This window comes from Myotis yumanensis, unplaced genomic scaffold (assembly GCF_028538775.1).
Source record: "Myotis yumanensis isolate MYYU_CA2020_CCGP unplaced genomic scaffold, mMyoYum1.0.hap1 SCAF_19, whole genome shotgun sequence".
NCBI lineage: Eukaryota > Metazoa > Chordata > Mammalia > Chiroptera > Vespertilionidae > Myotis > Myotis yumanensis.
Window position 1 is genome coordinate 9612207 of NW_027223770.1, and position 16570 is coordinate 9628776.

At 41.2% G+C, this 16570-nt stretch overlaps 1 protein-coding gene and 1 pseudogene across 5 annotated transcripts in view; one reads left to right on the top strand and one right to left on the bottom strand.

Annotated features, from left to right (window-relative positions):
- Positions 1-16570, top strand: part of TMEM116 (transmembrane protein 116) — a 185919-nt gene that overhangs the window by 89336 nt on the left and 80013 nt on the right. Inside the window, exon 11 of one of the 5 annotated variants that reach the window (XM_070399558.1) lies at positions 6537-6608. The exons of the other annotated variants lie outside the window; for them this stretch is intronic. Coding sequence (XP_070255659.1) covers positions 6537-6581 — 45 coding nt within the window. The 3' untranslated portion in view covers positions 6582-6608. Of the gene's footprint in view, positions 1-6536; positions 6609-16570 lie in introns of those variants that run through there. 5 annotated transcript variants of the gene reach the window in all.
- Positions 3576-4009, bottom strand: LOC138997574 (large ribosomal subunit protein eL33 pseudogene; annotated as a pseudogene).

Sequence of the window (16570 nt, forward strand, 5' to 3'; positions counted from 1 at the left end):
TAGGGGGGTTGGAGTAAGGGGAGGAGAAAGGACTGTGGGCCCTGCCGATTGGCCAGGCGCAAGTCGGTGTCTTGTTACACAGGATGTGGTCATATCTATGGTGCGCACTTCCCTTGATTGTCATTGGTTAGTTTAAAGAAGTCCTGGGTGTGGCTAGCAGAGGCTTGGGCTTCCGGGAAGAAGCCTTGCCGAGCACATGGCTGCCCAAAAATGGAGGATCCAGGGTAAGATGGAGGGTGTAACCCTTACCCTGGGGCAAGATGGAGGGCCTAGCCCTCGCCCTTTCAGAACAAGTACAGACTCCCATCAGGGGAGAGAGAAAGAGTCCCACAGAGTGATCTCCCACGTGGGGAGGGGGAAAAGTGTCCCACTGAGTTCTTTTTCCCTATGGCTTATAAAGGCTGCAGATCCTGGTGCCTTGATATCCCCTCTGATTGGTCACTATTCCTTTAGACTGGTTACTATAATAACTCCTGAACTCAAAGGTCAGACACCACATAGGACATGTGATGCCCTCCTCCCCATTGTTCTTTTCTTTTTGGCTTTCTTTCTTCTTCTTTATTTTGTAAATATAGATGTATTTGGCTACTTCCAGCTCCCTTGTCTTATGTTAATGCAATTGTTACTGCTCCCTGCACCTGGCTTCCTTGTGTTATGGAGATGTACCTATTGCTGCTTCCTTGTCTTATGGAAATGTAACTGCACCTGGCTTCCTTGTTGAGAAAAAATGGGGGCTGTCTCGAAAGGGGAGAGCAGCAACCCGTGCAGAGGTGAGCACTCCTTTTGAGGGGAGAAATGGGAAGGAATGGGGGCTTCGGGTACTTAGCGCACACTGATTGGTGGCTTAATGTATGGTCCATACAAGGTACCTTCTCCCAATCTGTAGCCCTGTGTTTTTCCATGGACCCCAATTTTAAAATTTTTCTAAGCCTGCCTATAGTCCCCTAAAATTTCTGTTTTAAATCCAATGCTGGAAACTTGTGCCTGTTGTTTTTTACTATAGTTTTCTAGCAAGCCAAGCCCAGTGAATGAGGATTTTTCTAGGGAACTGCCAGACATGTAAATTAATAGCAACTCTATGGCCATAGGGCTTTGGTGGGAGCTCCAAAATTTTGTGCCATTCCACAGGCAACTAGGCTGCCTGCACAGCTACTATAGTTATGATTGTTAGAAATTCTCTCAACAATGTCCCAGGAATGAGACAAACACTGGAAACTGGATTGGCAAAGCAAATTTAGTTCTGCGCAGAAGGGTGCTCCTGCCAACTGGAAATCATGGCCAAAAGCAAACTGAACAGGAAGTCCCTTTGGGTTTTATTTCCTGACATGGGGTCTGCCCTGCCCCTCACTATGACCTCTAACCTGATTGGTCAGGGTTTAGAGCTCGAATTCCCATTATTTCGCGATTGGCTAATTAATTCAGAGGAAGGGGAAGGTATGGTTGTAGCCCCCCTGGGAGCCTGAAGGTCATATCAAGATCGCAGAACCTAATATGGTGGCCCCCGGAAAGAATCTGAAGGTCATACCAAAATGGCGGGACATAAGATGGCTGCAAGCTCCTTTCTTTGACAGAAAATATCGCTGGTTGACTCTCATAGTGATGATGGGGTTTTTCAAGGATAGGAGGACCTGAGGAATAGGGCAGTAAAAACTTCATATAGTTTGCTGCCCTTACCATAATTCAACTGTTTTGTTGTTTTTGTTTAGTTTTTAAATGAACAAGCTTGATGGTTCTATGATTTGATTAATATCCATACTTCCCCAAAAGTTAATATTGACTGAATTTGCTTCTATGGAGCAGGCAGTTTTGGAAGATGTTATTTCATTTTATGTCTTACCTTCTGAAAGACCAGTCAGGAGCCAGAAACCAGGATTACAGGCTTTATTAGGAGAAAGACCTGCCGGGCTATCTCGAAAGGGGAGAGTGGCTTAATGTATGGTCCATACAAGGTACATAGTTAGGCACTCAGGTACTTAGGAACAAGGCTTAGGGTATTTGGCAGGTGCTGATTGGTGGTTCAATGTATAGTCCATATAAGTTACATGGTTAAGCACCCAGGTAGTTAGGAACAAGGGCTTAGAGTATTTGTCAGGTGCTGATTGGTGGCTTAATGTATAGTCCTTAAAAGGCACATGGTTAGGCACTCAGGTATTTCTGGGCTGCAGGCTATGTCATGTTTGCTTTAACTCTGCCCACCAGTTGGGGGAAGGGAGGATCTATCACCTTCCTCTGAATGCATATGAACGTAGTGTTTACATATGACCTCTTTATTCCACCTAGTACTTAAATTTACTTACTGGTTTTGTGTGCTGCTATAGTTCATTCCTTTTCATTGCTCTACACTTGTGTTTCTTTGTGCGGATTTATCCAATTTAACATCCATTATGTGTGAACACAGGGCTCTCTTCTTTTTTTAAATATATTTTATTGATTTTAAAAAAAATTGTTTTATTGCTTAAAGTATTACAAAGAGTATTACATATGTCTCCTTTTTTCCCCGCCCTTGACAATCCCCTGGCCTCCCCTACCCCCCAGTGTCTTATGTCCATTGGTTATGCTTATATGCATGCATATAAGTCCTTCGGTTGATCTCATACCCTCCCCTCCTGCCCCCCAACCCTCCCTGGCCTTCCCACTATAGTTTGATAGTTTGTTTGAGGCTGCTCTGCCTCTGTATCTATTTTTGTTCATAAGTTTATAATGGTCTTTCTTATACATAAATGAGTGAGATCATGTGGTATTTTTCCTTCATTGACTGGCTTGTTTCACTTAGCATAATGCTCTCCAGTTCCATCCATGCTGTTGCAAATGGTAAGAATTTCTTCTTTTTTACAGCAGCATAGTATTCCATCATGTAGATGTACCACAGTTTTCTAATCCATTCATCTACTGATGGGCACTTAGGCTGTTTCCAAATCTTAGCTATGGTGAATTGTGCTACTATGAACATAGGGGTATATATATCCTTTCTGATTGGTGTTTCTGTTTTCTTGGGATATATTCCTAGAAGTGGGATCACGGGGTCAAATGGGAGTTCCATTTTTAGTTTTTTGAGGAAACTTGATACTGTCTTCCATAGTGGCTGCACCAGTCTGCATTCCCACCAGCAGCGCATGAGTGTTCCTTTTGCTCTTGGCATTTTAATTATGATGTGTCTTGGTGTGGTCCTCTTTGGATTCCTTTTGTTTGGGGTTCTCTGCGCTTCCTGGACTTGTAAGTCTATTTCTTTCACCAGGTAGGGGAAGTTTTCTGTCATTATTTCTTCAAATAGGTTTTCAATACCTTGCTCTCTCTCTTCTTCTGGCACCCCTATAATTCGGATGTTGGTACGCTTGAAGCTGTCCCAGAGGCTCCTTACACTATCTTCGTATTTTTGGATTCTTTTTTCATTTTGCTTTTCCGGTTGGGTGTTTTTTGCTTCTTCGTATTTCAGATCTTTGACTTGATTCTTGCGATCCTCTAGTCTGCTGTTGGGAGTCTTTATAATATTCTTTATTTCAGTCAGTGTATGCTTAATTTCTAGTTGGTCCTTTATCACAACGTCGAGGGTCTCATTAGATTTCTTGAGGGTCTCATTTTTTTTTTTTTTTACAAATCCATTTTATTTATTTTCAGTGTTTAAATCCTTGAGGGGTACAGCATTACACGGATTCTGTGTCAAATAGCCTTAGCAGGAAAGTTGCTTCGGAATTTAGCATGAACCATTCCACTGTTTCCATGAGCACGAGTTACCTTTCCCCAGATTACTCTGGTTTTGTTTGGTTTGCCACCAGGAGTCACCGTGTTGTTCTTTGCTTTGTACACATAAACACATCTCTTGCCTAGATAGAATTCTGTTTCATCTCGAGCATAAACACCTTCAATTTTAAGAAGCGCCGTGTGCTCCCTCTGGTTCCGGAGACCCCGCTTATAGCCAGCAAAAATGGCCTTGGACCACAGCCTTCCAGACATATTGGTCCTTATAGAAGTCCTGTTCCCAGCAGGCCCCTAAACTTCAGCCGCAGCGCTTCCACTCTTGAGGGTCTCATTAAGTTATCGGCAGTTTCTAGAAAATTCTTGAAAAACCTTAAAAGTGTGGTTTTGAACTCTATATCCAGTAGTTTTCTTTCCTCCGTTTCTGTCATTTGTGACCTGTTTCTTTGTCTCCGCATTTTTTATGCTTCCCTGTGTTGGTAGAGTGGCTTTGTGTGCTAGGTGTCCTACAGGGCCCAGTGGCTCAGCCTCCCCAATTACCTGAGGTGGACACTCTTGGTGCACCCCTTTGTGGGCTTTGTGCACAGTTTTGTTGTAGTTAAGCCTTGATCGTTGTAGGTATCACTGCAAGGAATTGACCTCCAAGCCAATTGGCTGACAGAATTAGCTGTATCTACAGTGGGAGAACTTCTGTGCTGAAACCACCCTTATGAGGCCAGACTTGCTTTAGTGGAGCTTTGGTGCTCACTGAGTCTGCCCCCTGAGTGTGTCCCTTATGGATCTGAGGAGTTGTAATTGGATGGTCCCACTCTGACCACTGGGTACACTGGCTCTTGGATCTAAGGAGGTGCTAATTTAGCCTCTGCCTGAGGCTAACCAGCAGGAACTACGAGGAGATCTGCAGATTCCCCTTCCTTTTTTTGGGTTTGGAGGTGCTCAAATGAGGCCCAGCTGTGAAGCAATGCAAGCTGCTGTGGGGCCTTGGGCCTTCTCTTGGAAGTTTTGGGTCTGTCTGGCCCAGCTGCAGTTTGTTAGGTAATTTTCAGATTGCAAAGGGCCAGGGCATTCATATGCAAAAGCCTCTGCCACAGCCTGGGTGGGGCAGGGTCTCAGGGAATCAACAGGGCAGAGCAAGCAGCTATGGCTGATCCTCAGCCCTGTCCTAAGGGGCCCCGAGTCTCAGTGTCCCGGTAATCGCTGCAAGCACCTTTGAGAGAAAGCCGCCCTCGAATTCCGAGTTCTGCCCGCTTCCAGACAGTCCAGTTTCTCCCCATATGAGTCTAGGTCCCCAGAGACTCAACCGGAACTGGAGTTCAGAGCAGTCAGGGGCTTGTGACTCCCTCCCGATTCAAAAAGACTGCCACGTCTTCAGTTGCCAGCCCTTGCCGCGTGCGCCTCCGTACCTCTGCACTTCTGCACATCCTCTGAGTCTCAGTGTGCTTTTCTCTTTCCTCCTAGTTGTAGAATTTCCACTCAGCCAGCCTTCCTGTGGTTTTGGATGATGTCCGTTTTGTCTTTTAGTTGTATTTTTGAATTTGTTGTTGGAGGCAGCAATTTCCGGTGTTTACCTATGACACCATCTTGGTTTCATCCCAGCAGGCTAGTTTTGAAGTTGATAATATTGTATTGTTGTATCGTAAATCAGCGAACTAGATACAAAACACCTTAACAAGCCAATTAATTAGGAGTCTTTATTATATGTGGGCTCAGAGAAAACTATCTCTGTCAAGTTCTGAGCAAACAAAGGAAGAAGCATTCTCTTTTTATATCTTTTCAGGTCTTTGTGTATATTACTTTTGCAGATAACTTGTAACCTTGAGTACATTTCCTATCCAATAAACACCTGGCTTGAGAATTTTATTAGTATCAGTGTATCAGCCCCTTATGTTATATGGCTAGCTTGCAAGGTCAGACAGTTAAGTTTATCTTTTCTATTATTCAAACTAAAACAGTTATTTTACAGAATAAGGGACTATCTAAAAATAACAGAGTTTACAATGACAGAGTTTATAGGACAAGGAATTATCTAACAATAGCAGAGAATTTCAAACAGCAGTCTTTATACAAGGTGGAGGTTACTATGCTTCAGTATCACCCGTGCATGATGTTATAAATATCCAAATGGCCCTTGGCAAAAAAAAGGTTCCCCACCACAGCCTAAGAGTAAAATTGCTTAGTGATAAGGTACTTGCAACTTCAATTGGACTAGGAAATAAAAAGTGCTATTTCAAAGTGGCATACCAGTTTGCATTATAAGAGTGCCACTGTTCCACAGTAATACTTGGGATTTTCAATCTTATATAGCCCATCCTGTGGTTGCATAGTGTGATATACCCTTGTGGCTATATAATCTTCATTCCTCTGAATATTCATGAGGTTGAACATCTTTAGAAATGTGTTTTGACTCATCCTTTATATTTTGACTCCACTAGAATAAGCTTTCATCCCTACCGTCCATCTAACCAGCTCCATTCCAGGTTCAATGAATAACTCTACTGTAAAATCAAATGATCAGTACTCACTCCTCCCCTTATGGACCTACCAGCAACATTGAACAGATAATGGATCTGTTCTGACTTACCTTTTAAAATGATACTCTGCCTGCTGCGTTCAAAAGAGGTCATTGTGGGAGCCAGTGAGGAAGCAGAGAGACCCTTTAAAGAATTCTGCAGTTGTCTACCATGGAGTTGATGGTGACTTGCACTGCATTGGAGAATTGGTAGTGGTGAACAGAGAGATCATTTTCTGGATATATTTGGAAGGCAGAGTCAAGAGAATCTGTGGACAGACTGGATTTGTAGTGTATAACTCTTCTAGAAACACTTTATTCTCTTGGTTTTCAGGACAACACTCTCTTGATGGTACTCCAACCACACTGGCCACTCTGAGTCCCACTTCTTTCCTGAATGCTTCTCATCCCATCCACATCTACACATGGAATGCCATGAAGCTAAGTCCTCACCCCATTCTGGCTTGGAATGTCATGTATAAGCTGACAACTCTCAAATATACATCTCTAGCTGACTTCTCCCCTAATTCCAGACACAATCATCATGCTGCATAGCTGAAGAGCCAACTTGGGTGTTTAACAGGCATCTCAAACTGAACATGTTCAACCCCTGCTCTTTCCACATGCATCCCCATCTCAGTAAATAGCAAGTGTATTCATGCAGTTGCTCAGGGCACAGCTACTGGAGAGGCATCCTTCTTTACTACCTTTCTCTCACACTTTACATCTGTTCGATCAGCAAATGCTTTTAGCTCAACCTCATAATATCCCCAGATCAACCCTGTCTCACCACCAGCACTTCACCCACTCTCCCACAAGCTTTCAGAACACAGCTTGACACACTCTAGGAGGTCTCTCTTTCTGTAGTTGCCCATTGCCCTGCTCCTACCTGTTCCTTATTTACATAGTGATTGGAGTGATCCCTCAATCTGTCTTAGCTCCCATTATTCCAAACCTACTCAGGGAAGGTTTGTAGTTTTTTAAATTTTCACTGGATCAGAGAGATTTTGTCCTGTTTACTACTATTTCCACAGAACTAGAACAATTCATAGGTACAGACGCAGTGGTGGTGGAATGAATGGATGGGTGGATGGATGAGTGAATGAATGAATGAGGAGTGGCAATATGTATCAGTCCCTCAGTTTACTAGATGTCTGTGCAAGAGCTATCCTGAATCATTTACACATAAGGATTGAGGATATGGTTAGAAAGGGAGAAAGTTAGAATCCTTAATTTAGTTTCCAAAAAGCATGAATGCTTTTAAAGTCATGGTGGTCTTGAGTGGGGCTCTGAGGAAAACAATGAAATGCCTACCAGTCTTACCCATAACTGGGCCCAAGGCAGTGATTGCCATGTTAACCAAATCTTGCTCCTTTCCCCCTGAGATTTACAATTTAGTAGAAGAAATAGAATGTGTTTACAAATGACCAAATGGTAAGTCAGAATGCTATAGGTATAAAGGAAATTCAGTATTGTGACTTGATTGTGGATTAATTTTATCATTTCCAAACAAAATATGATTAATAACATAATCTTACACTATTCATGGCATTTGACTTTAGATCTCAGAATTTATTTGAACAGCCACTATATACCCAGTACTGCACTACAGACTGTACACATGCTATCTAATTTAATCTCTCATCCACTCTATGAGAGCATCCTTTGTGCAGCCATCTTATTGAAAAGAAAACTCAGGCCCAGGAAGTGAAGTTCCATGTGGAAGGCCAGTCAGCCAGAAAGTAACACCTGGGATTTTATGAACGCCGTATCACTCTGAAGAAAGGTGGCTTTCTTCTTTTAAAAAGGGTTACTTTTTTGCTCCTGGGAAATTCTTCCCGTTTGGATCTGTTAGGCTGGAAAAACACAAAACTCAAAGCATACACAGCACTCATGCACTTAACATCCAAGGAGAAGAAAAGGGCTCTCACAGTACTTAAGAGAGAAAGTGACTCTTGTTTTCTCTCAGTCCTGAATTGTTTTGTAAAACATTTTAATATATTTACAGTGCTTATAAAAACATCTAACATGACAAGAGAAAGCAATAAAAATTATATCTGTTCTGGAAAAATTTATGAATAAACCACAGGTTCTTTTTTAGGTGCCTTATTATATAAAATTTGAATACTTTAGTGTAGACTCTCAGTAGTCGGAGGAGTTGATATACTGATATCATTTTGTTGCAACTGTTTTAGTTTTCCTATAAAGAAATTCTTGTCTGTGAGCTTTTGTTAAATCAAGACACATAAATTACCTGAAAGCTGGGATCCATTGTAATTTTTAAAAGCAAAGGATTCATTGGTAGCCTTTGCTTTGTTTGGCATATTTATGTGATTTGCTTTAGTTCTAGGATAACCTATTTATCTCAGAACTGTAAAGGATGGCTTTGAGTGGATAAGTGGACTCTGGAGGGCTCCCGGGAGAGCCTTTTCTCCTGTTCCCTGGCACTGATATTCTGTCTTTTTTTTCATTTCTATTTTTCCTGTCAATTGTCTGCACTACCACCCAGCTCATGATTATTAGGTGACAGAATGCATTACTGGAAGAAATGTTGTGGTTTCAGAGTTTATTCCTTTTATCTCCTACAAGATTTCTTTCCATTTATCCACTAATGCATGAGTACCTCCAGAATTTGGTATTCTGAGAACATGTTCCATGAATGAACAAACATATTTCTCACTCTCACCATACCAATTAGAAATCTCACTCAACGCAACAATGCTTACATATCCCTGTTCTGTAGAAAACAACTGTTTGATGGTCTGTTTCAGACTAGTTTCCCCATAGATTTTCTTCATGAGTATCCTCAAAGAGAACTCATGCTTCATTTAGTAGAGTAGAGGATGCTGTGTTGGATCAATTTCAAGATCCTCACTGGAGCTGTGAGAGCTGAACTAAATGGGCATATGGAAGAGCAAGGTCATTCAGTGGAAACAAGACTATGATAAAGAGCCCAGAGTCCAAAGTGGCCATGATGTGTAATGAGCACAGAGATTCTTCCTGTTAGACATACTGATATGAGGAAATGCTTATTTTCTTTTTTTTTTTTTAATTTTTTTTTATTTTTCGCTTAAAGTATTACAAAGGGTATTACATAAGTGTCCTTTTTTCCCCCCCGCCCTTGACAAACCCCTACCCTCCCTTACCCCCCAGTGTCTTATGTCCATTAGTTATGCTTATATGCATGCATACAAGTCCTTCGGTTGAACTCTTACTCCCCTCCCTCCTGCCCCCCAACTCTCTCTGGCCTTCCCACTGCAGTTTGACAATCAGTTTGAGGCAGCTCTGCCTCTGTATCTATTATTGTTCAAAAGTTTGTAATGGTCTTTATTATCCATGAATGAGTGAGATCATGTGGTATTTTTCCTTCATTGACTGGCTTGTTTCACTTAGCATAATGCTCTCCAGTTCCATCCATGATGTTGCAAATGGTAGGAGTTCCTTCTTTTTAACAGCAGCATAGTATTCCATCGTGTAGATGTACCACAGTTTTCTAATCCATTCATCTACTGATGGGCACTTAGGCTGTTTCCAGATCTTAGCTATGGTGAATTGTGCTGCTATGAACATCTGGGTGCATATATCCTTTCTGATTGGTGTTTCTGGTTTCTTGGGATATATTCCTAGGAGTGGGATCACAGGGTCAAATGGGAGTTCCATTTCCAATTTTTTGAGGAACCTCCATACTGCCTTCCATAGTGGCTGCACCAGTCTGCATTCCCACCAGCAGTGCACAAGTGTTCCTTTTTCTCCACATCCTCTCCAGCACTTGTCGTTTGTTGATTTGTTGATGATGGCCATTCTGACAGGTGTGAGATGGTACCTCATTGTTGTTTTGATTTGCATCTCTCGGATGATTAGTGACTTTGAGCATGTTTTCATATGTCTCTTGGCTTTCTGAATGTCCTCTTTTGAAAGGTGTCTATTTAGATCCTTTGCCCATTTTTTGATTGGATTGTTTATCTTCTTTTTGTTAAGTTGTATGAGTTCCCTATAAATTTTGGAGATTAAGCCCTTATCAGATATGACGTTGGCAAATATGTTTTCCCAAGAGGTGGGTTTTCTTGTTGTTTTGTTGATGGTTTCTTTTGCTGTGCAGAAGCTTTTTATTTTGATGTAGTCCCATTTGTTCAGTTTCTCTTTAGTTTCAACTGCCCTAGGAGCTGTATCAGTGAAGAAATTGTTTTGGCATAAGTCTGAGATTTTGTTGCCTTTGTATTCTTCTAGAATTTTTATGGTTTCCTGTCGTACATTTAAGTCCTTTATCCATTTTGAGTTTATTCTTGTGTATGGTGTAAGTTGGTGGTCTAGTTTCATTTTCTTGCATATATCTGTCCAATTTTCCCAACACCATTTATTGAAGAGACTATCTTGGCTCCATTGTATGTTCTTGCCTCCTTTGTCAAAAATTAATTGAGCATATTGGTTCGGGCTAATTTCTGGACTCTCTATTCTATTCCACTGGTCTATATGCCTGTTCTTGTGCCGGTACCAGGCAGTTTTGAGAACAGTGGCTTTGTAATACAGTTTGATGTCTGGCATTGAGATCCCACCTACTTTGTTCTTTCTCAGGATCGCTGCAGCTATTCGGGGTCTTTTTTTATTCCAGATGAATTTTTGGAGAGTTCGTTCTAGATCTTTGAAGAAGGCCATTGGTATTTTAATGGGAAGTGCGTTGAATTTATAGATTGCTTTGGGTAGTATGGACATTTTAATGATGTTGATTCTACCAATCCAAGAACATGGTATGTTCTTCCATCTGTTTATGTCTTCCTCTATCTCTTTTTTCAACGTCCTGTAGTTTTCTGAGTAGAGGTCTTTAACCTCTTTAGTTAAGTTTATTCCTAGGTATCTTAATTTTTTTGGTGCGATGGTAAATGGGATTGTTTTTCTAATCTCTCTTTCTGAAAGTTCACTATTGGTGTATAGAAATGCCTCAGATTTCTTGGGGTTAATTTTGTATCCTGCTACATTGCCAAATTCATGTATTAAGTCTAGTAGCTTTTTGATGGAGTCTCTAGGGTTTTGTATGTATAATATCATGTCATCTGCAAATAAGGACAGTTTTACTTCCTCTTTTCCAATTTGGATGCCTTTTATTTCTTCTTCTTGCCTAATTGCAATGGCTAATACTTCCAGTACTATGTTGAACAGGAGTGGTGAGAGTGGGCATCCCTGTCTTGTTCCTGTTCTTAGGGGAAATGGTGTTAGTTTTTGTCCATTGAGTATGATGTTGGCTGTGGGCCTGTCATATATGGCTTTTATTATGTTGAGGTATGATCCTTCTATTCCCACCTTTCTGAGAGTTTTTATCAAAAATGGGTGTTGGATTTTGTCGAATGCTTTTTCTGCATCAATTGATATGACCATGTGGTTTTTTTTCTTTCAATTTGTTTATGTGATGTATCACATTTATTGATTTACGGATGTTGTACCATCCTTGCATCTCTGGGATAAATCCTACTTGGTCATGGTGTATGATCCTTCTGATGTACTGCTGGATCCGATTTGCTAAGATTTTGTTGAGGATTTTGGCATCTATGTTCATGAGGGATATTGGCCTGTAATTCTCTTTCATTGTGATGTCTTTACCTGGTTTTGGTATTAGGGTGATGCTGGCTTCATAGAATGAGCTTGGAAGTGTTCCTTCCTCTTGAATTTTTTGTAGTAGTCTGAGGAGGGTAGGTTTTAGTTCTTCCTTGAATGTTTGGTAGAACTCCCCTGTGAAGCCGTCTGGCCCTGGGCTTTTGTTTGCTGGAAGCTTTCTGATGACTGCTTCAATTTCTTCCATAGTTATTGGCCTATTGAGGTTTTTAGATTCTTCCTGATTGAGTTTTGGAATGTTGTATTTTTCTAGGAATTTGTCCATTTCCTCCAGGTTGTCTAGTTTGTTGGAGTAGAGTTGCCCGTAGTATTGTTTAACAATCCTTTGTATTTCTGTGGGGTCTGTTGTTATTTCGCCTCTATCATTTCTGATTTGGTTTATTTGGGACCTTTCTCTTTGCTTCTTGGTGAGCCTGGCGAGGGGTTTGTCAATCTTGTTTATCCTTTCAAAGAACCAGCTCTTGGTTTCATTGATTTTCTGTATTGTTTTTTTGGTCTCTATGTCATTGATTTCTGCTCTAATCTTTATTATCTCCTTCCTTCTGCTCACTCTGGGGTTTTCTTGTTGCTCTCTTTCTAATTCTTTGAGTTGTAGAGTTAGATGATTAACTACCATTTTTTCTTGTTTTTTGAGATAGGCCTGTAGAGCTATAAACTTCCCTCTCAGGACTGCTTTCATTGTGTCCCAGAGGTTTTGGATTGTTGTGTTTTCATTGTCATTAGTGTCCAGGATGTTTTTAATTTCTTCTTTGATGTCATCGGTAACCCAATCAATATTTAATAACATGCTATTCAGCTTCCAAGTGTTTGAGTATTTTGGGTTGTTTTTATTGTAGTTTATTTCTAACATTATGCCATCGTGGTCTGAGAAGATGCTTTTTATGATCTCAATCTTCTTGAATTTGTGGAGACTTTGCTTGTGACCCAATATGTGGTCTATTTTTGAATATGTCCCATGAGCACCTGAGAGGAATGTATATTCTGCAGCTGTGGGGTGTAGTGTTCTGAAGATGTCAATTAAGTCCATCTGATCTAGTGAGTCATTTAGGATTGCTGTTTCTTTGCTGATTGTTTGTCTAGCGGATTTATCCAGTGATGTCAATGGTGTATTAAAGTCCCCTACTATGATTGTGTTATTGTCGATATCTCCCCTGATATCTTCCAGAAGTTTTCTTATGTATGTGGGTGCTCCTGCATTGGGTGCATATATGTTTACCAGGGTTATATCTTCTTGTTGTATTGATCCCTTTAGTATTATGAAGTGGCCTTCCTTATCTCTGGTTATGGCCTTCACTTTGAGATGTATTTTGTCAGATATAAGTATTGCTACCCCAGCTTTCTTTTCCTTTCCATTTGCGTGAAAGATATTTTTCCATCCCTTCACTTTCAGTCTGTGTGAGTCCTTTCCAATGAGGTGGGTCTCTTGTAGACAGCAGATGTATGGGTCATGTTTTTTTATCCATTCAGCCACTCGATGTCTTTTATTTGGAGCATTTAGTCCATTTACATTTAAAGTTATTATTGAAAGGTACTTGTTTGTAGCCATTTCTTTTTTGTGTGTGTGTGTGGCTGTTTTCTTTCTGAGCTTGATATTTCTTCTTTTACACCAGTCCCTTTAGCATTTCTTGCATGGCTGGCTTGGTGGTGATAAACTCCCTTAGCCCTTTTTTGTCTGTGAAGCTTCTTATTTCCCCTTCAATTTTGAATGATAGCCTTGCTGGATAGAGTATTCTTGGATTCAGTCCTTTGCTTTGCATCACTTTGTAGATTTCCGTCCATTCTTTTCTGGCCTGATGTGTTTCTGTTGAGAAATCATTTGATAATCTAATGGGAGATCCCTTGTATGTTACTTTCCGTCTCTCTCTTGCAGCCTGTAAGATTCTCTCTTTATCCTGAACATTTGCCATGGTAATTATGATGTGTCTTGGTGTGGGTCTTTTCGGGTTCACCTTGTTTGGGACTCTCTGGGCTTGTGTGACTTTTTTCTTCCCCACCTCAGGGAAGTTTTCTGTTATTATTTCTTCGAATAGGTTTTCTAATCCATGTTCATCTTTCTGTTGTTCTGGCACCCCTATTATTCGTATGTTGCTTCGTTTCATGTTGTCCCAAAGTTCCCTTAGGCTCTCCTCCTGTCTTTTAATTTTTTTCTCCATTTGCAGTACAGTTTGAGTGTGTTTTGCTTCCTTGTCTTCTAATTCACTGATTCGGTCCTCCGCTTCTCCCAGTCTACTGTTGATACTTTCAATGGTGTTTTTTATTGCAGCTAAGTCGCTCTTCATTTCTTCTTGGGACTTACTTAAGTTGTTGATTTTTTCATCTGTTTCTTCTAGTTCTTGCATACGTAGTTGAGTTTTTCATCTGTTTCGTCTTGCTTCTTGAACATCCGGTGCATGTACTCTAGGAACCTTATTCTGAATTCTTTTTCCGTCATGTTGCATATCTCTGTCTCACTTAGCTGCTTTTCTGGCGAGTCCTCCTTTTCTTTCCTTTGGGGGTTTCTTTGTCTACCCATGTTTGATCTCACTGACATTACTAGTTGTTGAATCGTTCAGTGGCTGGACCCTGGGTGGCAGTGGCTGCTCCCTGGGTGGCAGTGGCTCCTCGGTCTGTGGTTGCTCCTTGGGCGGTTGTGGTAGCAGCGGCTCCTCTCTTGATAGCAGGGCCTCTGATGGGTGCTGTTCACAGTTGTGGTGGCTCTTCTGGCTGGTGGAGGGAGGCTTCAGACGCAGCAACTGTTCCCCAGGCAGAGCGTGTGGTGATCAGGAGGCCGCTGTTGCTTGAATCTTTCCGTGGAGGGGTGCAGGTCTCCCCTTGGCTCTTGCAGTCGCGCTGTTTGCAAATCGTTGCCTCCGGGTTAGTAGCCGATCTCTGGATGCTGGTAAACGCTGCCTGAGATGGCGCGGTCTCGCCGCTGCGCTGGCGCCCAGAGGGAGGTTTCAGCCTCAATCTCTAACCATCCGCATTTTTTAGGAGTTTTCTGTCTTTCCTGGCTGCAGACTGTCTCTCAGCTGAACCTCCCCAGCTTGATCGGGCTGATTGTTACCCGTTTCAGCTGCTCGCCCCTATCTGGTCCGGGACGAAGCACCAACACGTCCGTCTAAGCTTCCGCCATTTTCTCCTCGGAAATGCTTATTTTCAAAAGTCATAGGAGACAATGGTTGAAATGGACAGGACCACCCAATTGTCATAGGACATTAATGCCACAGCAAGTTTCCATTGTCTACTCCAGATAACAGGAAAGCAATGGAAGTTCCTGAACTACAGACTGTGGGGACAAAACTAGTGTCTGGGGTATGTTAGTAAGGATGTGAGAGAGCCCAGTTGGATTATAACAATGAAACAGGCTTGAGGTTGTAAAACTTGGTCAGTCATTAATCCACCTCTGATCTTCTCTTTTAAATAATTTAATAATTAATAATTAATCTCTTAATATAAAACTTTAGCAGAATTGCATCCTATCCTAAGGTTGACTCTGGTTAAATCCTTTCCTTGGTCAACATTTACTGGGCACTTAAAATCAGCAGGGCCTCAGAGCTGAACAAGATACAAACCTGCCCCTTCATGATGTCAGAATGGAATGAGGAAAGGACACTTTCACCGGTAATGACTATACAATGTGGTAGAAAGCAGCATCCATTTGTAAGGCTTTTGTTTCATTAGAGTCAATGAGGGAAAAGCCATGTTCTGGGCAAGTAAGGACATGTCAGTTGTCTTCCTGGTCACCTTTTTTTTTTTTTTTTTACTGAAGGAAAAGGCTCATGAGGAAGTGGAGAAGGTACATTCAGTCACAGCTGGGGTGGGATGCAGGTTCCACCTTTTACTAGCTCTAGAGCAGTGATTCCCAAAGTGGGTGCTACCGCCCCCCAGTGGGCACTGCAGCGATCCAGGGGGGCGGTGATGGCCACAGGTGCATTTGGGGGCGATGAGTAACTGCTATTAAAATTTTTAAAAAATTAATTTCCAGGGGCTGAGCAATATTTTTTCTGGAAAGGGGGCGGTAGGCCAAATAAGTTTGGGAACCACTGCTCTAGAGCAAACATGTCAAACTCAAAGGCTAACACGGGCCAAATATACAAGGTTTAAGTTTATGTGGGCTGCAAAAAAACAGAAGCTTCAATTTTCATAGAAATGTATGTTTTTTTCTATAGAGACATGCTGAATACAAAGAGCTGAAATAAAGTAATCGTTAACATAAAATAATAGAACATTTTAATAAAAAAATTAATATTTTTCTTGAACATTAACTTACCAGACACTGAATAACTAACTGCACAAACTAATAATGCAAATAAACCTATTTTTCTTGTTCTCCGAAAGCGAAATATTTCCTGTTGTGCACACTAAACAAGTCAGTACAAGACTAATTACCTGATAGTCGGCTGCTAAAATATTCACTGCTAGTATTAGTGGAGAGAAATGGTGCACCTGCAAATAAGGTGCATAAGGGAAATGAATGCAACACGACTATAGTAATCAGTCATTAGCAAACATTGTAAATCATTATTAATAATTATGTACAATAGGATATTGTAAAAATTAAGTTACAAATTTTTATTAAGACCTTCCTTACATACAATTATATAGGCTGGACCGCAAAAATACTCATTGTGGGCCATGCAGCATAGGCCGTGAGTTTGACATGCTTGCTCTAGAGCAGTGGTTCTCAACCTTCTGGCCCTTTAAATACAGTTCCTCATGTTGTGACCCAACCATAAAATTATTTTCGTTGCTACTTCATAACTGTAATGTTGCTACTGTTATGAA